General features: G+C 33.7%; 1 protein-coding gene across 5 annotated transcripts in view; it reads left to right on the top strand.

Annotated features, from left to right (window-relative positions):
* mesh (sushi domain containing 2 mesh) overlaps positions 1–22,095 on the top strand; it is a 163,220-nt gene that overhangs the window by 75,988 nt on the left and 65,137 nt on the right. For all 5 annotated transcript variants that reach the window (XM_075291894.1, XM_075291893.1, XM_075291892.1 and 2 more), the window contains exon 6: positions 8,123–8,260. In XM_075291894.1, coding sequence (XP_075148009.1) covers positions 8,123–8,260 — 138 coding nt within the window. The remainder of the gene's footprint in view (positions 1–8,122; positions 8,261–22,095) is intronic.

Raw genomic sequence — 22,095 nt, 5'->3', positions numbered from 1 at the left:
TCCAGATCTAGGCCCTACAACTATTTATTTTTTCTCAGATTTCAAAAAAATGTTCGATAAGGACATTTTTTGTCGTAACTGAAATTGATCAACATATATATCGTACATGTCTAATAAAGATTAAGGTAGGCTTCAAAGTGGTTACAAGTTTGCAGTCCTCACCAGGACAGTGGCAAAGGTAGTGCTCCAAGGTCTCATTTTTATCGAAACCCCCGCTCTATATGTTATACCACTGCTTCTATTCGGAACTCATGTGCCCTCAACTCTATGTGCCCGGTCATAACGTTTGGATTCACTATATCAGGTGCTGTTGGAAGAGAAGGTCTCTGTGTTACCGCACCGATAGAATTTGTTGAACTCTTACTGTAGAAGCTGTTTCACTGTCGACATTGTTCCCTCATCACTGTCATCGTCGATCGCGTTATTAATTTACTATAAGTACCTTCTGAAATCGAATCGGATGGATTCGGCTCTTTGAAAATATGCCCTCGTTGAGTGAACTTGCTTGCAGGTGCTTATGGATGTAGAGGTCGCATTGTTGCCGCACCCATAGTATTTTGGACTCTTACTGCAGAAGCTGTTTCGGTATCTTAGAGCGACATCCAGTGACGATACGCAGATGAGTATTTTGCATTGTCTTGAGCTATTTCCATTGGAGGACATTGCTTTCTGAACCTCAGTTGTGTGAACAGCTTCCAATGCCGACATTGTTCCCTCATCATAGTCATCGTCGATCGGGTTACTAATTTACTGTACGAGTAAGTACCTTCTGAAATCGAACAGGATGGATTTTGCTCTTTAAAAAGCTGCTCTAGTTGATTCTTGTCAACGGGTCGTAATGTCGCCGCACATTTTTGACTCAAGCGTAAAAATCCTTGGAGTATATGGAAGCGGGAATAATTTGTGAATGTCGAGCTCCTCTTTACCATTGTATCAATTGTTGTTGTTGTTGTAGCAGCTTGGAGAAGACTGCGCTCCCGTAGCGATTATTATGGAAGTTCGTTTTTACATCGCTGATCAATGAAAAAATTTCTGAAAGGGAGAATGGAAGGACTGAGATCACCCCTATTCTCGACTAGAGGTGCTGCAGTGTTGTTTGCTTATAGTTTCTTTAAGTCGTTTGCTCTCGAATGAGCAAACGTTATCTTGCGTGGTGTCATTTTTAAGGAGCGGCGAGCGAAAACCCTTGTTGTTGTAGCAGTTTTTTCCGCGATTTCATCAGTTTTTATACCCTCCACCATAGGATGGGGGTATATTAACCCTCTAATATAGCCTTCAGCCTATAGCCTTCCCCACATCATCACACAAAAATTGGTCCATATAAAGTTCATAATTGTATATAGCCCCCATATAAGCGACCCCCATATTTCAATTCTGGCTCCCTACGTACCGTGCAAAAGTCCATGTCGATTCGTAATTAATTGTAGACTTACCTACACATACCTTTTTTGTCTAATATATACCACGTATGGACTAACTCACAATTTATAAAACGATTTAAGATACCACAACCCAAGTAATTCGATTGCGGATGACAGTCTTTCGTACAAGTTTCTACGCAATCCATGGTGGAGGGTACATAAGATTCGGCCTGGCCGAACTTACGGCCATATATACTTGTTTATTCTATGCCTTGGTACTCAAGCTGGTATTCAGATCAAGAAACTCTGTGATTAGGACATATGGACACATCCCATCCATAGTAACCCCGTGGATTACCTTCAAGTGAAGACCAATATCAACACTGTGCGAAAACACAATTACATGTTATATATCCCTTGTTGCTATCTCAGTAACCATCCAAATTACCATCTTGTGGATAGACAACTACTAACCAAGAATGTAAAGGTTGATCATCACCTTCTAAAGCAGAAGATCAAGCATTACAAAAGAGGCCCTAGATCAGGCAGCATACCAGACAGGTCTGAACACCATTCATGAGGATACTATAGCTGAAGGGGTGAGAAGCCGCCTCTCGCGGCAGACCAGGGTAGTTATGGCCCAACTAAGATCAGACAAGTTCAGCCGCTTCAATTCCTACCTATCAATAATTGATAGCAGCGTAGCTAACTATATCAGATTCTGGATCTATAAGAACCATCTTTGTTTGAGTTTTAGAGGAATCATTAACATCTCTTGTAAGTGTGCAAGAAAATTATAAAATAACGTCTTGATTTGAAATCTTAAATCTGTAGATTTTCACCTGAGAAGTAAAATCTGGAAATTTTTCATTGAGTTTTAAGCCATTTTCATGATCAGTGCACCTTCTATACCCTCAAGAAGTGAAGTCGGTCTATATGGAGGCATTACCAAATGGACCGATAAAAACTTAATCCGATACACGTTTTTGTGAGCCTAAAATACCAGAATATTTACAATTACAGGCAAATCGGATAAAAACTACGGTTTCTAGAAACCCAAGGAGTTAAATCGGGAGATCGTTCTTATGGGGGATATACTAACATATGGACCGATACTCACCGTTTTCGGCACACCTCTTTATGGCTCAAAAATACCTCTAGATTTCCAATTTCAGGCAAATAGGATAAAAACTTCGGATTCTAGAAGCCCAGGAAGTAAAATCGGGAAATCGGTCTATATGGGGGCTATACCAAAACATGGACCGATACTCACCATTTGTGGCACACCTCTTTATGTTCCTAAAATACCTATAAATTTCCAATTTCAGCAAATTGTATATAAACTACGAATTCTATAAACCCAAGATGTAAAATCGGGAGATCGGTCTATATGGGGGCTATACCAAAACATGGAACGATACGGACCATTTTCGGCACACCTTTTGATGGTCCCCAAGTACCTCTAGATTTTCAATTTCAGGCAAATTGGATAAAAACTACGGTTTCTATAAGCTCAAGACCCCAAATCGGGAGGTCGGCTTATATGGGGACCATACCAAAACATGGACCGATGCTCACCATTTTTGGCACACCTCTTTACGGTTCTAAGGTACCTCTCGATTTCCCATTTCAGGTAAATTGGATAAAAACTGCGGTTTCTATAAGCCCAAGAAATAAAATCGAGAGATCGGTCTATATTGGGGCTATACCAAATATGGACCGATACTCACAATTTTTGGCACACGTATTTGTGGTCCTACAATACCTCTAGATTTCCAATTTCAGGTAAATTGAATAAAAACTGCGGTTTCTATAAGCCCAAGAAATAAAATCGGGAGATCGGTCTATATGGGGGCTATACCAAAACATGGACCGATACTCACCATTTTTGCACACCTCTTTATGGTCATAAAATACCTCTAGATTTAAAATTTCAGGCAAATTGGATAAAAACTACGATTTCTATAAGCCCAAGACCCCAAATCGGGAGGTCCGTTTATACGGGGACTATATCAAAACCTGGACCGATATTGCCCATCTTCGAACTTGACCTGCCTGCAAACAAAAGACGAGTTTGTGCAAAATTTCAGCACGATTGCTTCATTATTGAAGACTGTAGCGTGATTACAACAGACAGACAGACGGACATCGTTATATCGTCTTAGAATTTCTCCCTGATGAAGAATACATATACTTTATATAGTCGGAAATCGATATTTCGATGTGTTACAAACGGAATGACAAACTTATTATACCACCGTCACCATTCTATGGTGGTGGGTATAAAAATTGAATCACCAACCGTAATTGCTAATAATTCATTTTATCTGAATGCGCTCACTCTACCGCTTTCACATATTTGTAAAGCAAAATAACAGTCTCCTATGGCAGATTTTTCGGCACCAGCAAGTAAATTGCCATAGCAATACTATTGCATCCATCAGTCAGGCTAAGTACTTATGGGATTACTTTCCTGATTCATTATTAATCATCCTCTAACTTGAGATATGCTGTGATCCTTTTCAAATATTTCAAATGTCACCCTTGTCGGTCTGCACTTTGTACATCTTGTCCATTACATTTAACCCAAAAGTGACAAACGTGATACACTTCCATGCCGTCTATACTGTGGACAATTCAATTATTAAAGATAATAAAATATGTATGACTTCGTAATTCCTATGGTTATTACGGCATGTTGAATACAAAAAGGTGCATGGGCGTAAATATTTGTTGACACTTTCAAACCATTAGCGCTGTCACGCATTCCAACAATTAACTGACAGCCAACCCACCACAACTGTCCTATTGTCCATGCAACCGTTGAATAGTCGACCCCCACAGAATAAAGGAAAATATTACTGGCAATGTGGATGTATTTAATTTATACCCTTTACTAACGTTGTCCGGCAAATATTCATAATTAAAATGTCCATCATGTATTCCATGTGAAAGCATTTTTCACATTATATGCCAATGGATTCCATTACATATCTGCCACAACCAATGTTCGTCATTTTGAACGAAACGGCCCTTATTTAATTATGGCATTGTAAATTGCTGCAACAAAAATAATATTTTGTTAATGAGACTGGTAGTATAATGAGCAGTTTTATTTACTTCACCAAAGGGATGGAATATGATACGTTCAATAATGCGTCCATTTCGTGCATGATAATCTCGAGTCTGGTATTCTACGAGGTATATATTCGTGAATTTACTGATCGATGTGACCATGTTAGATTGAATGTGACACTTGTTGACCCCTATTTTTTAATATAGCGGTCATACAAATGGGTTAATCTTGCATTTCTTTTTATTTAAGTCGACTTTTTTTGTTTACTATTTAAGTGGACTTTTAGACAAAATTTGGAAAAATCTAGTTTTGAAATTTTCTGTTTATTGAATTTTCAGAAAATTATCTTTAAAATAATAGGTTTTGCAAATATTGAATTTCGATCATTAGATTTTTTTATACCCTCCACCATGGGATGGAACACATCGAAATATTGCTCTAAGACCCCATAACGTATATATATATATATATTCTGGGTCTATCTAAGCATGTCCGTCCGTCAGTCTGTTGAAATCACGCTAACTTCCGAACGAAACCAGCTATCGACTTGAAACTTGACATAAGTAGTTGCTATTGATGTAGGTCAGTTGGTATTGCAAATGGCTCATATCGGACCACTTTTACGTATAGGCCCCATATAAACCGACCCCCCCCCAGCCGATTTGGCTTGCGGAGACTCTTGGAGGAGCAAAATTCATCCGATCCTGTTGAAATTTGGTAGTCTCTAACAACCATACAAAAATAGGTCCATATCGGTCCATAATTATATATAGCCCCCATATAAATCGATCCCCAGATTTGATTTCCGAAACCTCTTGGAGGAGCAAAATTCATACGATTGAAATTTGCTACATTACGCTAGTATATCGCCGCTAACAACCATGCCAAAATTGGTCCATATCGGTCTATAGTTATATATAGCCGATCCCCAATCACACACAAATTGTTCCATATCGCCAAACAATAAACTACCAACATTTTATTTCTATAGAAAATTTTGTCAAAATTTTATTAATATACAAAATTTAGTCAAAATTTTATTTCTATAGAACATTTAGTCAAAATTTTATTTCTATAGAAAATTTTTCTATAGAAAAATTATTTCTATAGAAAATTTTGTAAACTAATTTTGTCAAAGTTTTATTTCTATAGAAATTTTTTCAAAATTTTATTTCTATAGAACATTTTTTAAAAATTTTATTTCTACAGAACATTTTGTCAAAATTTTACTTCTATAGAAAATTTTGTTTACATTTTATTTCAATAGAAAGTTTTGTCAAAATTTTATTTCTATAGAAAATTTTGTCAAAATTGTGTTTCTATAGTAAAATTTTGTCAAAATTGTGTTTCTATAGAAAAATTTTGTCAAAATTTTATTTCTATAGAAAATTTTGTCAAAATTTTATTTCTATGGAAAATTTTGTCAAAATTTTGTTTCTTTGGAAAATTTTGTCAAAATTTTATTTCTATAGAAAATTTTCTCTAAATTTTATTTCCATAGAAAATTTTGTCAAAATTTTATTTCTGTATATTCTGTAAACTTTTTTGTCAAAATTTTAGTTCCATAGAAAATTTTGTCAAAATTTTATTTCTATAGAAAATTGTGTCAAATTTTATTTCTATAGAAAATTTTGTCAAAATTTTATTTTTATAGAAAATTTTGTCATCATTTTATTTCTACAGAAAATTTTGTCAAACTGAATTATACACGTATTTAATCGGCCTTTTTGTGTTTGATATATACCCCGTATGGACTAACTTAGAATTTTGAAGACGGTGGTGAGAAGTTTTAAGATACCTTGCCATCGGCAAGTGTTAACGCAACCCAAGTAATTCGATTGTGGATGACAGAGATTCGGCCTGGCTGAACTTAGGCCGTATATACTTGTTTTATTAAACAAATTTGGGTCCCTATTTTAGAATTGTAGGTATTTAAAGTAAGCCAAATTTTCCCTAAAGTAATGAAAAATATTTTTAGTTTAAAGATATCACTTTTAAATTAACTTTAGATTTAAGAGAGAAGTTCACCACTGTGGTATCACAATTGACTGAATCGTCTAAGTGAACCTGATACATCGGGCTGTCACCTAGATTTAAGATAAAAATGTTTCAAATATAGCATAAGAATTATTTTGAGGATTTTGCTTCTTCTGTTTAGTCTTTTTTGGGAAGTAAGAAAACATTTTCTACTTTGAAATATTTGTTATAATTTTTAAACTGGCATTTGTTTGTACTTCACGTACTTTATTAATATATCGCAAAAATTGAATTAAAATTCAATAAACGAAAAATTCGATTCGATAAAAGATTTGTATCTTATTATTGGTCCTAGATTTAAAGCCAGATATGTCCCTGAAGACGGTCTTTACACTGAAAAGAGAGTGAACACACCAACAAGACAAAACTTAGGATAATTTTAGAAAATTTAGCTTATTTTTAGAAAATTTTAATTTAACAGTATTACAAACGCTGACGTCACGCCGATTTACACAAAAATAAGTAAATGTTTTATAACAAATACAAGAACATTTATTGGACATAGTTAATTTTTTTTCAAGAAAAATTTTTAGTTTGAAGGAAAACAAGTGGAGTTCAAAATTGCAAGAATGTCTTTTGTGCCATACGAAGTTCAAAAAAAAAAAATTTTACGAAAATTTTTCCAATTAAGATATTAATTGAGTTTAAAAAAATATTCAATTAATTGATTCAACAAATTTGTTAATTAAAACAAAAATCAATCACACAAAAAATAATAGTATCAATTAATTTTTTAATTAGATCAAGAAATTTTTTAATTGGCTATCAATAAATTTTTTAATTGATACTTTAATTTCTGTGTTTGAAGACATTTTAATTAAAAAATTAATTGGATCAATTAATTTCGAGATTGAATCAGAAAAAAAATTTTGGTGTGTACGAATTTGTAGTATGCAATATATTTGTATGCAATAAATTTTGTATGCAATAAAATTGTTATTATCAGTAAAGGAAACTTTCTCCAAACATAATAATTCCATGAAGTTAAATTGGCTTTGGTAAAATAGAGGGTTCAATTTTTTTTAGTTTATTTTAAGTAACCGAATCTTTGGCTAGAAGTCAATACCAAAATCCTTAAGCGAGTATAATAGTTGGCAACAGATCGAAATATCAATTTTCAACTATATATCAAATATTGGGAGAGCATATAAATATTAAAAATGCAAGTTTTTTTTCCAAAATTGTAGTTATTTATATTTATTTATTCCGAAAAAAAATTATAAGTGACTTAATCGAAGTATTGTTCATTGCTAGCTACTATTTTTTCCATTTTTCTGGCAATATATGGTTTAACACAATCCTCAAATCGACCCATTTTCATAAGAACGAATGTGCTAATCAGCCAGGTCAGGCGTTATGGATCGGCACAATTGGTAATCAGATGACGCAATGTCTGGTCTATACGGCAGGAGGGTTAGGACGTTATTGTCCTGTAATATCATCTTGTCGTACGTTTTCAAATATTGTGCTCGGCTCAAACGCATCAGTCGATTTTTTTTATGATTGTAGTTTGTCATTGATGCAGCATTAGTGCATTTCATCATCAAGTAATAAAAAAATCTAACTTTTAATTAAAAAATATATTTTTTGATAAATTTATTTAATTTACAATTATTTTACTTAATATTTCTGATTTTCTTTTTTACAGACCAATACTTTCCAAATGGTTTTGGCAACAGATGAAGTCTACACTTATGCTATATTTAATTATGATGTCATCAATTGGTCTGCCCACACAGAAGCTGGTGGTGATACCACACACGGCGAAGGCGGAGTTCCAGCTTTTGTAAGTAAAAATATTTATTCTTTAGACTTTTTCTTAAGGATCTCTATTATTGTATATTTAAAGTAGATTTTTTATTTATTTTTTCCACTTGGAACATAGGGCATTTATAAGAAAATTCCATTCTGTTATATTGTGACAAATAATTTTTACTTCCCACGATTCTTTATCCATAGATACAGATATACGCCACGTGTTTCTGGGCCATTCTGGGCGTCTGGTTCATTGGGGGGTTCCAATCCAGAGCAGTTGTTGAAATGCTGCTGGGAAATTTTGCGTAAAGTGTATCCTATCAACTTCCATTTTCGTCTGGTTATCTGTCTTTTTATAGGTTCTTCGTTTGTTCTATTCCATAATTCCGAATTTGAAATTTAAAGATGTCGCAAATGATACGTACACCCTCAAAAAAAATCGCTTCTTTAACAAATGTTCCAAACATATTTTGCAGGAAGCACATATATTATTGGATACTGCCGAAACATTAATATGTTTGTTTTATGTGAACGTATTATATATTTGGAAGCATTTTGAGCCAAAAATATTATATGCTTGGAAGAATTTTTCCCAAACACGATTGTGCTCATTCCCTAACATACTCGTAATTTTCACTTCCACGAAATTTTTTAGTTCTTGGCACCTTTTTCTGTAATACAAATAATGTTGAAGAAATTATTCACTTTTATAAATTTTTTAAATTTTACCTTTCACCTGCACGGAGAATCGAACCGAGGACCATACAGTTTGTACGCCAACACACTATCCACTGGGCTACGTAGCTGTTATTGTCACCAGTAGATAATTATCGTTATAAGTTACATTTATATAGCATAGTTTGCAGCGCCCACGAGCCCATGCAAACATAACATTATTTAACAGAAACATACAATTGTTTGCCACGTGGAGCAGTGGTTAGCATGTCTGCCTTATATGCAAAGGGTCGTGGGTTCAATCCCTGCTCCGACCGAAACTTTTTTTTATTTACACATGTCTATTTACACTATATAAAATTTTTATAATGAAACTTCGAAATGTGGGTTATTAAAGATTTATAGTCAGTAACAGTGCTTGATATAAACGAAATTGACTGATTTTTGGATAAAATATTATTTTTTATTGCAAAAATAACAATTTTGTAACAAAAAACTGTTTTTGGTACAAAACTTTAAAATTTGGAAGGAATTCAAAAACTCTAACAAAAGAAGAACGTGGAGTCGAGTATAAACATACATAAATAATTTTATAATATAAACATACATTTATTTAGGCGTGAACAGTTTTTTACTAGCATTTAACACCATCGCTCTAAAATGCCTTTTATTTTTCTTTAATAATTAATTTTAAAGAAAATAAACTTTTTAAATTGTTTTAGCTGTAAAACTCGAACTTAATGCCCGCTTTTATATTTGATGGTGTCCGTCAACTCCTGGTGGACTACTTATTAATAAAGAGAAACTAAACTTTGTTTTTATACATTTTACTGTGTAATTTTTCACTATTTCCTCCTTATTTCATTTTACTGTCCCAACTCTAAAAAGAGTATAGTGCCCTTTTGTTATTTTTATGAAGACCCCTTTCTTTTAACGAACCAAGAAAAAAATTGTGCCCATAATGCCAAAATGATAAACAAAACACATGTCCACACATACATAAAATGCTGCTCTCAAGGCGAAAACATATGCTGTTTGTTTTTCAAATGTCTATTCTCTTGGTTCCGAATGTCTATTCTCTTTATTCAAATTAAATAATATTTAGACTTAAGCATATCAAATTTTTGGCCTTATCATAAAACAGTTTTCCGAAACAACATACAAGCGGTTTCACAGAAATTGTTCTCTTTGTATTCTTTTGCTGTGTTATGTTGATATCTTTCGACAACTCTCCCGGTTTCCATCTCTATTTCTTTCTCTATACTCTCTCTGTCGCTTTGAATAAAATATCACAACATATGTATGTTTAGTCGAAATTTGTAAATTTATATATGTTTGCATTCACACATATGATTTTTATGAAACATTCATGCCCCAAACATAATATATTCTAACATATTAACATAGATGTCCCAAACATTTAGTGTTAGTTTAGGAACATTACATGTTCGCACTTAAATATATTGTGTTTTAAAATTGTGCCCGAAACACATTTTGTTTATATCGGAACATATGAAAAACATATTTTTCTAACAGTGTATGTATCTATTAATGAAGGCTTGTAATTTCCGTGTTGTTGTGGTTGAAGAGAGGCAAGTTTTGACTTTCATAGAAAAGAATAGATTGAACGCATGCATTGGAAATACGCATTCTCGTTTTGACCGAAACTGCGTATTTTCAATGTCTGCTTTTCACATCCTCATCTACTCCTCCCACACAGTTCATTGTATATTAACTTTGACATTCCGTTTGTAACACATCGAAATATTGGTCTAAGACCCCACAAAGTATATATATATATTCACCGTCGTGGTGAAATTCTGTGTCGATCTAGCAATGTAGGTCCGTCCGTCCGTCTGTTGAAATCACGCTAACATATATAGCCTCCATATAAACCGATCCCGAGATTTGGTTTTGGAACCTCTTAGAGGAGCAAATTTCATCCGATTCAGTAGAAATTTGTCACATTATGTTTGTATATGGCCGTTAACAATCATGGTCCATATCGGTCTATAGTTATATACAGGGATGGAAAACGCAGTACTATAGTACTTTTTTCAATACTTTTTCACCTTGGTCAGTACCGTGGTACCCCCGCGAATGATTTAATACATTTTGTGTATACGATTTTGAGTCGATATCAGATTTATGGAACAAAAGTTTTGACAAAATATTTTAATATTTTGAGAAAGTCTTTAACAAACTTATTTACTAATGGTCTTTTACAAATTTGTCAAAACAGACAAGTTTATGCGGTAAGAAAATCTCAAATTTGTAAAAGCCAGAGTAAAAAAACGATTTTCTACAAAAAATTTTCACAATTTTTACTTCTATAGAAAATTTTGTCAACATTTTATTTCTACAGACAATTTTGTCAAAATTTTATTTCTACAGAAAATTTTGTCAAAATTTTCATTTCTATAGAAAATTTTGTCAAAATTTAAATACTATAGAAAATTTTGCAAAAATTTTATTTCTATAAAAAAAATCTGGCAAAATTTAATTTCTATAGAAAATTTTGTCAAAATTTTATTTCTATAGAACATTTTGTCAAAATTTTATTTCTATAGAAAATTTTGTCAAAATTTTATTTCTATAGAAAATTTTGTCAAAATTTTATTTCTATAGAAAATTTTGTCAAAATTTTATTTCTATAGAAAATTTTGTCAAAATTTTATTTCTATAGAAAATTTTGTCAAAATACCCTGCGCCACATTGTGGAACAGGGTATTATAAGTTAGTGCATATGTTTGTAACACCCAGAAGGAGACGAGATAGACACATGGTGTCTTTGGCAATAATGCTCAGGGTGAGTCCCTGAGTCGATATAACCATGTCCGTCTGTCCGTCTGTCTGTGAACACATTTTTGTGATTTTTGTGTTCAAATTTGGCACATGTTCCTAATTTGGGTCAGAATAGAACCCTATTGATTTTGAAAGAAATCGGTTCAGATTTAGATATAGCTCCCATATATATCTTTCGCCCGATATGCACTAATATGGACCCAGCAGCCAGAGTTTTATACCGATTTGCTGGAAATTTTTTACAAACATAACACTTATTTAGTCGTATAGTCAAGTGTGCAAAATTTGATTGAAATCGGTTCAGATTTAGATATAGCTCCCATATATATCTTTCGCCGGATATGGACTTATATGGTTCCAGAAGCCAGAGTTTTGGCCCAATATGGTTGAAATTTTGCACTAGGAGTACAATTAGTAATATAGTCAGGTGTGCCAAATTTGATTGAAATCGGTTCAGATTTAGATATAGCTCCCATATATATGTTTTTCTGATTCCGACAAAAATGGTCAAAATACCAACATTTTCCTTGTTAAATCGCCACTGCTTAGTCGAAAAGTTGTAAAAATTACTCTAATTTTACTAAACTTCTAATACATATATATCGAGCGATAACTCATAAATAAAGTTTTTCGAAGTTTCATTAAAATTGCTTCAGATTTAAATGTTTCCCATATTTTTTTACTAAAATTGTGTTCCACCCTAGTGCATTAGCCAACTTAAATTTTGAGTCTATAGATTTTGTAAAAGTCTATCAAATTCTGTCCAAATCGAGTGATATTTAAATGTATATATTTGGGACAAACCTTTATATATAGCACCCAACACATTTGACGGATGTGATATGGTATCGAAAATCTAGATCTACAAAGTGGTGCAGGATATAATATAGTCGGCCCCGCCCGACTTTAGACTTTCCTTACTTGTTTTTTATTTATTTGCTCGATTTTGTAATTTGAAGCCATGGGCCGATATAGGTTAAATTACAAAAAAAAAAAAATCAATTTCTATAGAATATTTTATCAAAATTGTATTTCTATAGAAAATTTTGTCAAAATTTTATGTCTATAGAAAATTTTGTCAAAATTTTATTTCTATAGAAAATTTTGTCAAAATTTTATGTCTATAGAAAATTTTGTCAAAATTTTATTTCTATAGAAAATTTTGTCAAAATTTTATTACTATAGAAAATTTTGTCAGAATTTTATTTCTATAGAAAATTTTGTAAAAATTTTATTCTATAGAAAATTGTGTCAAAATTGTATTCCATAGAAAATTGTGTCAAAAATTTATTTTTATTTATAAATTTATGACGTAACATTTTTATAAGAATTCTACCAACTGTGGCAACCGCGATTACAATACTATTGTAAGCGGATATAAAACAAAAATATATATTTAAAATTGTGGAGTTGACAATCAAAATTTAGTCTAAAGGAGCTCTTGACAATAATCTTCCAATGGAATTTTTGTTGATATTTAGTGAAAAGTACTTTTTCGCACAAAAAGATACCTTTTTTGTACTTTCTTAAAAATTGCATTTTCCATCCCTGGTTATATATAGCTTCAGATAAATCGATCCCCAAACACACAAAAATTGGTCCATGTCGGTTCATAATTTTATATAGCCCCCATATAAAGCGACCCCCATATTTCAATTTTGGCTCTCTAATTACCGTATCGGTTCGTAATTATTTGTAGACTTACCTACATATATATACCGTTTTTGTCCAATATATAGCACGTATGGGCTAACTTACAATTTAGAAGACGATGTTATGGAGTTTTAAGATACCACAACCCAAGTAATTCGATTGTGGATGACAGTCTTTCGTAGAAATTTCTACGCAATCCATGGTGGAGGGTACATAAGATTCGGCCTGGCCGAACTTAAGACCGTATATACTTGTTCATTTTGATGTGGTTGTCGATTGTATTGTTTATACGCATTGCATGCGTCTTTTTTGTATTTATTTCGAGAACGACCTCTTTAGCGCGAACGATAACATCGTTTACCTTTTCCTGCATGTCTATAAACTTATGCGACATGAGACAAATGTTGTCAGCAAAATCCAAGCCCTCTAGTTGGCGATGTAGAGTCCAAACGATACATTTTTTCTTCGAACGAATCTATTGCATGATATCGTAGAGTATGATTTATTTATTAGTTTATTTGAAATTATAATGAATGATGAGGATAAATACATAGTAAAATTCTGACCATCTATCTAGATGTGTCCAAAATACGTGGTTAATTGTGTGTTTTTGGGAAAGATTTTGCCAAATCGGGTGATAATGACAGAATTCGTAGGCTTAACTTAACCGATTCTGTGGATAGTATGCAACTGCGGCGGTGTATTCATTTATGAAAACAAGTACTTGATGAAAATCTAGACTAATGCCACACTCAAAGTAGGTGAATGTGTTTTTAAGCATTTAAAAAAAAAGTAATTTAATTCAAGTTATAATCACTTTGCAAAAATTTAGTATCCGACACTCTTGAAAGACTCTCACCTTCCACTCATTTTGGTGATTTCATTTTAATCTTCTAAATGGTTTTGTGTTGTTTTTAAGCAACATGAATGTCCTCAGAGTAAGAGTAGGTGTGGGTGTATGTTTCTCTCTCTCTCTCTGCTTGATTAAACGAGTACACATGTTTTTCATCAACTCATACATATGTAGTTCAGATTCATCCATACGTTAGTTACCACTCGCTTTTCGCTAGCTACCACCACCACGACACACCCACCCACAATCAGTCATAATCTTTATGTGAAGAAGTCATTTTAGTTTTTGTTTGATTTTTTGATGGTGCCGAAATTTACTGAGTCGTCTCCTTAGCATTCAACTCACGCTTGGTTGTTTAGCAAAGACCGGGGAATTAAGTATTCAGCGTATACTTAATTTTACACTTTGTCTTCCTCACTCTCACTCTCCCGTTGCTGCTATCTCTCCGGACTTTCTTTATGGTTTATTTCTTAGTTATAGTCTTGACGATGATGGTGATGCAAAGTCTTAAACATTTCATAGATAGTGAACATCACACATCATTATTTTCCACACACACACACACATAGTACCGCTGTCATTTTCATCAACGCTGTCTGTGAAGTATCCCGCTTCTTTATTCTCATCATGATTAAAAGTTGCCTAAGGTGACCAAATTGAAAGAATTTTAACTTTATCTCTGAAGAAACTTTTGTACGAGACTACTTTCATACACAGCTGTTTCATAGCCGATGGTTATAGAATATTAATGGGATTTGGATTCGGGAGCAAGGAAGGAAACCTAATGCATTTTACAGGAATTTAGTTTTTTTTGTGTATTAGTTTATTAATTTTATTCTCCAACCATAGCGATCTCTATATAAAGACAGAAAGAAATACGTGATGGCCTTATAGTTTATTGAATATTGCGGGGAGTTTGTTTTTCGCAATATTTTTTTTGCCATTTTCCAATGAAGCGAAATAAAATAGAGAGCCACAGAATCCTAAACAAAAACAAGTAAGGAAAGTCTAAAGTCGGGCGGGGCCGACTATATTATACCCTGCACCACTTTGTAGATCTAAATTTTCGATACCATATCACATCCGTCAAATGTGTTGGGGGCTATATAAAGGTTTGTCCAAATACATACATTAAAATATCACTCGAACTGGACAGAATTTGATAGACTTCTACAAAATATATAGACTCAAAATTTAAATCGGCTAATGCACTAGGGTGGAACACAATGTTAGTTAAATAAAAATATGAGAAACATTTAAATCAGAAGCAATTTTAAGGAAACTTCGCAAAAGTTAATTTATGATTTATCGCTCGATATATATGTATTAGAAGTTTAAGAAAATTAGAGTCATTTTTACAACTTTTGGACTAAGCAGTGGCGATTTTACAAAGAAAATGTTGGTATTTTGACCATTTTTTTCGAAATCAGAAAAAAACTGAACCGATTTCAACCAAATTTGGCACGCACAGTTACAATGCTAATTCTACTCCCTGTGCAAAATTTCAACTAAATCGGAGCAAAAAATTGGCCTCTGTGGTCATATGAGTGTAAATCGGACGAAAGCTATATATGGGAGCTATACCTAATTCTGAACCGATTTCAACCAAATTTGGAACGCATAGCTACAATGGTAATTCTACTCCCTGTGCAAAATTTCAAGTAAATCGGAGCAAAAAATTGGCCTCTGTGGTCATATGAGTGTAAATCGGGCTATATATGGGAGCTATACCTAATTCTGAACCGATTTCAACCAAATTCGGCACGCATTGCTACAATGCTAATTCTACTCCCTGTGCAAAATTTCAATTAAATCGGAGTAAAAGATTGGCTACAGTGGTCATATGAGTGTAAATCGGGCGAACGATATATATGGGAGCTATATCTAAATCTGATTCGATTACAAAAAAATTTGGCACACTTGACTACACTACTAATTGTACTCCTAGTGCAAAATTTTAAGCAAATTAGTGTAAAACTCTGGCTTCTGGGGCCATATAATCCATATCGGGCGAAATATATATATGGGAGCTATATCTAAATCTGAACCGATTTCAAGCAAATTTGGCACGCATAGCTACAATGCTAATTCTACTCCCTGTGCACAATTTTAACTAAATCGGAGTTAGAAATTGGCCTCTGTGGTCATATGAGTGTAAATCGGGCGAAAGCTATGTATGGGAGATATATCTAAATTTGAACCGATTTCAACCAAATTTGGCACGCATAGCTACAATGCTAATTCTACTCGCTGTGCACAATTTCAACTAAATCAGAGTTAAAAATTGGCCTCTGTGGTCATATGAGTGTAAATCGGGCGAAAGCTATATATGGGAGCTATATCTAACTCTAAACCGATTTCAATAAAATTTGGAACACTTGACTACACTACTAATTGTACTCCTAGTGCAAAATTTCAACCAAATTGGGCTAAAACTCTGGCTTCTGGGACCATATTAGTACATATCGGGCGAGAGATATATAAGGGAGCTATATCTAAATCTGAACCGATTTCAACCAAATTTGGCACGCATAGCTACAATGCTAATTCTACTCCTTGTGCAAAATTTCAACCAAATCGGAGTAAAAAATTGGCTTCTGTGGTCATATGAGTGTAAATCGGGCGAAAGCTTTATATGGGAGCTATATATAAATCTGAACCGATTTCTTCCAAAATCAATAGGGTGAAAATCGGGCGAAAGCTATGTATGGGAGATATATCTAAATTTGAACCGATTTCAACCAAATTTGGCACCCATAGCTACAATGCTAAGTCTACACCCTGTGCAAAATTTCAACCAAATTGGGCCAAAACTCTGGCTATTAGAACCATATTAGTCCATATCGGGCGAAAGATATATATGGGAGCTATATCTAAATCTGAACCGATTTCAATCAAATTTTGCGTACTTGACGATACTACTTATTGTACTCCTAGTGCAAAATTTCAACCAAATTCGGCCAAAAATCTGGCTTCTGGGGCCATAAAAGTCCATATCGGGCGAAAGATATATATGGGAGCTATATCTAAATCTGAACCGATTTCTTCCAAAATCAATAGGGTTCCAGACGGACGGACGGACGGACAGACGGACATGGTTATATCGACTCAGGGACCCACCCTGAGTATTATTGCCAAAGACACCATGTGTCTATCTCGTCTCCTTCTGGGTGTTACAAACATATGCACTAACTTATAATACCCTGTTCCACAGTGTGGCGCAGGGTATAAAAAAAAAACAACAATATTCAACTAATATGAAAAACTTTGTTTCCTTGATTTTAACACCATAAATTTACAGAAGATTAATGATAAAATTCTCTAAAACAAAGACAAATTTTTAAATTATTTACATTTATTTTAGGATATTCATTGTAGAAATTGTTCGTTACCGTTTTAAAGTTGTATATTTTTGAAGTAGGAAAAGCGTCCTTAAAATAAAAAAAAATAAAAAACATTTCGCTTCTGGGACCATATTAGTACATATCGGGCGAGAGATATATAAGGGAGCTATATCTAAATCTGAACCGATTTCAACCAAATTTGGCACGCATAGCTACAATGCTAATTCTACTCCTTGTGCAAAATTTCAACCAAATCGGAGTAAAAAATTGGCTTCTGTGGTCATATGAGTGTAAATCGGGCGAAAGCTTTATATGGGAGCTATATATAAATCTGAACCGATTTCTTCCAAAATCAATAGGGTGAAAATCGGGCGAAAGCTATGTATGGGAGATATATCTAAATTTGAACCGATTTCAACCAAATTTGGCACCCATAGCTACAATGCTAAGTCTACACCCTGTGCAAAATTTCAACCAAATTGGGCCAAAACTCTGGCTATTAGAACCATATTAGTCCATATCGGGCGAAAGATATATATGGGAGCTATATCTAAATCTGAACCGATTTCAATCAAATTTTGCGTACTTGACGATACTACTTATTGTACTCCTAGTGCAAAATTTCAACCAAATTCGGCCAAAAATCTGGCTTCTGGGGCCATAAAAGTCCATATCGGGCGAAAGATATATATGGGAGCTATATCTAAATCTGAACCGATTTCTTCCAAAATCAATAGGGTTCCAGACGGACGGACGGACGGACAGACGGACATGGTTATATCGACTCAGGGACCCACCCTGAGTATTATTGCCAAAGACACCATGTGTCTATCTCGTCTCCTTCTGGGTGTTACAAACATATGCACTAACTTATAATACCCTGTTCCACAGTGTGGCGCAGGGTATAAAAAAAAAACAACAATATTCAACTAATATGAAAAACTTTGTTTCCTTGATTTTAACACCATAAATTTACAGAAGATTAATGATAAAATTCTCTAAAACAAAGACAAATTTTTAAATTATTTACATTTATTTTAGGATATTCATTGTAGAAATTGTTCGTTACCGTTTTAAAGTTGTATATTTTTGAAGTAGGAAAAGCGTCCTTAAAATAAAAAAAAATAAAAAACATTTCGATTTAACGAAATAAAATTTAATATATTTTATATATAATATTTAAAAATCGTAATTTTGAGGACCTACCCCAATTATTTCAAGAGCTATAAGAGTTTGTTCTGAAAACTTGATTCTTGAATTGCTACCAAATGACCTCACAAAAATTAGAGCTATTAGGCCTATTGAGATAAAATACAAAAAAAAAGACACCGAAAAAATATCAGCTATATTTTTTATCTTTTTTATGAATATCCATTTACTAGAGACATACAGCGGAAAAATGATCTCAAAATTTTTCGATTATTGTTAAAGAAGTTTATGCATGCATTTAAGTGCTCAACAACAAAAATATTTATAACTTATGAATATTGAAGACACTATTTTAAAATAACAACGAGAAATAAATCGAAACTTAGTGGGAAAATAGAGTTTAATATCCTCCGAAGTGAACATCGGTAGTCACAGGGATAAGATGAATCTGTGGATTAAAAATAGAAAAAGTTTCAGATATATTTCGAGGATCCTTGATTTAACGGCTCTTTATACCCACCACCATAGAAGTTATTATACCCCAACCGTGGTGCAATGGTTAGCATGCCCGCCTTGCTTACACAGCGTCGTGGGTTCTAACCCAGTTTCGACCAAACACCAGCGGTGGATTATCCCACCACAGTAATGCTGGTGACATTTCTGAGTGTTTCAAAGCTTCTCTAAGTGGTTTCACTGCAATGTGGAACGTCGTTCGGACTCGGCTATAAAAAGGAGGTCCCTTGTCATTGAGCTTAACATGGAATCGGGCAGCACTAAGTGATAAGAGAGAAGTTCACCAATGTGGTATCACAATGGACTGAATAGGCTAAGCGAACATGAACTATCGGACTGCCACTATACCTAACCTAACCCCCAACTTTGTTTTTCTGTCGGTAATGCATAGAAATATTGGTGTGAGACCCACTATAATAAATATATGTTTGCCAGTGGTAACAAGTATATACCGTAAGTTCGGCCAGGCCGAAGCTTATGTACCCTCTACCATGGATTGCGTAGAAACTTTTTCTAAACACAGCCATCCACAATCGAATTACTTGGGTTGCGGTAACGCTTGCCGATGGCAAGTTATCTTAAAACCTCCTAACACCGTCTTCTAAATTGTAATTAAGTCCATACGTGGTATATATTAAATTAAACAAGTATATACGGCCGTAAGTTCGGCCAGGCCGAAGCTTATGTACACTCCACCATGGATTGCGTAGAAACTTCTACTGAAGACTGTCATCCACAATCGAATTACTTGGGTTGCGGTAACACTTGCCGATGGCAAGGTATATTACAACTTCCTAACACCGTAATATATACCACATAGTCCATACGTGGTATATACTAAACTAAAAAAGGCCGATTAAATACGTATATAATTAAGTTTAAAATTTCTATAGAAATAAAATTTTGACAACATTTTCTATGGAAGTAAAATTTGGAAAAAATTTTCTATAGAAATAAAATTTTCTATGGAAATAAAATTTTGACAAAATTTTCTATAGAAATAAAATTTTGACAAAATTTTCTATAGAAATAAAATTTTTACAAATTTTTCTATAGAAATAACATTTTGACAATGTTTTCTATAAAAAATAAAATTTTGGTAGATTATTTTTGGCTTGAGTGGCAACCATGATTATGAACCGATATAGACCAATTTTTGTGTGATTGGGGATCGGCTTTATATAACTATAGACCGATATGGACCAATTATGGCATGGTTATAAGAGGCCTTATACTAACACCACGTACCAAATTTCAATCGGATCGGATGACTTTTGCTCCTCTAAGAGGCTCCGGAGGTCAAATCTGGGGATCGGTTTATATGGGGGCTATATAATATATGGGCCGATGTGGACCAATTTTTGCATGGTCATTAGAGAACATATACCAACACCATGTACCAAATTTCAGCCGGATCGGATGAAATTTGGTTCTCTTAGAGGCTCCGCAAGCCAAATCGGGGGATCGGTTTATATGGGGGCTATATGTAATTATGGACCGATATGGACCAATTTTTGCATGGTTGGTAGAGACCATATACTAACACCATGTACTAAATTTCAGCCGGATGATATTTGGTTCTCTTAGAGGCTTCGCAAGCCAAATCGGGGGATCGGTTTATATGGGGGCTATACGTAAAAGTGGACCTATATGACCCATTTGAAACACCATCCGACCTACATCAATAACAACTACTTGTGCCAAGTTTCAAGTCGATAGCTTGTTTCGTTCGGAAGTTAGCGTGATTTCAACAGACGGACGTACGGACAGACATGTTCAGATCGACTCAGAATTTCACCACGACCCAGAATATATATACTTTATGGGGTCTTAGAGCAATATTTCGATGTGTTACAAACGGAATGACAAAGTTAATATACCCCCATCCTATGGTGGAGGGTATAAAAAGACCGATTAAATACATATATATTTCAGTTTGACAAAATTTTCTATTGAAATAAAATTTTGACAATATTTTTTACAGAAATAAAATTTTGACAAAATTTTCTATAGAAATAAAATTTGACAAAATTTTCTATAGGAATAAAATTTTAACAAAATTTTCTATAGAAATAAAATTTTGCTAGATTATTTTTGGCTCGAGTGGCAACCATGATTATGAACCGACATGGACCAATTTTTGTGTGATTGGGGATCGGCTATATATAACTATAGACCGATATGGACCAATTTTGGTATGGTTATTAGCGGCCATATACTAACACTACACACAAAAAAATTTTTTTCTGATTCAATCACGAAATTAATTGATCCAATTAATTTTCAATGGAAATGTCTTCAATCACAGAGATGATAGTATCAATTAAAAAATTAATTGAAGGTCAATTAAAGAGTTAATTGATCCAATTAAAAAATTAATTGATAATATTATTTTCGTGATTGATTTTGGTTTCAATTAAAAAATTTGTTGAATCAATTAAATTTTTAATTGAATATTTTTTAAAACTCAATTAAAATTTTAATTGGAAAAATTTTCGTGAAATTTTTTTGTGTGTACGTTCCAAATTTGAACCGGATCGGATGAATTTTGGTCCTCCAAGAGGATCCGGAGGTCAAATCTGGAGAACGGTTTATAGGGGGCTATATATAATTATGGACCAATTCTGGCATGGTTGTTAGAGACCATATACTAACATATTGTTCCAAATTTCAACCGATTCGGATGAAATTTGCTTCTCTTACAGTCTGTATAGCGATGTCCGTCCGTCCATTCGCCTGTGGATATACGCTAACTTGCAAAGGTATTTCAGGACTATAAATAGGTGTGCCTAAAATGGTGTGGATCGGTTCATTTTTTGGTATAGCCCCCATAAAGGCCGATCTCCCAAAGGTATTTTGAGTTTTTAAATAAGT

The sequence above is a fragment of the Haematobia irritans genome, chromosome 1 (genome assembly GCF_050003625.1).
Source record: "Haematobia irritans isolate KBUSLIRL chromosome 1, ASM5000362v1, whole genome shotgun sequence".
NCBI lineage: Eukaryota > Metazoa > Arthropoda > Insecta > Diptera > Muscidae > Haematobia > Haematobia irritans.
This window is presented reverse-complemented; position numbering and strand designations above follow the sequence as displayed.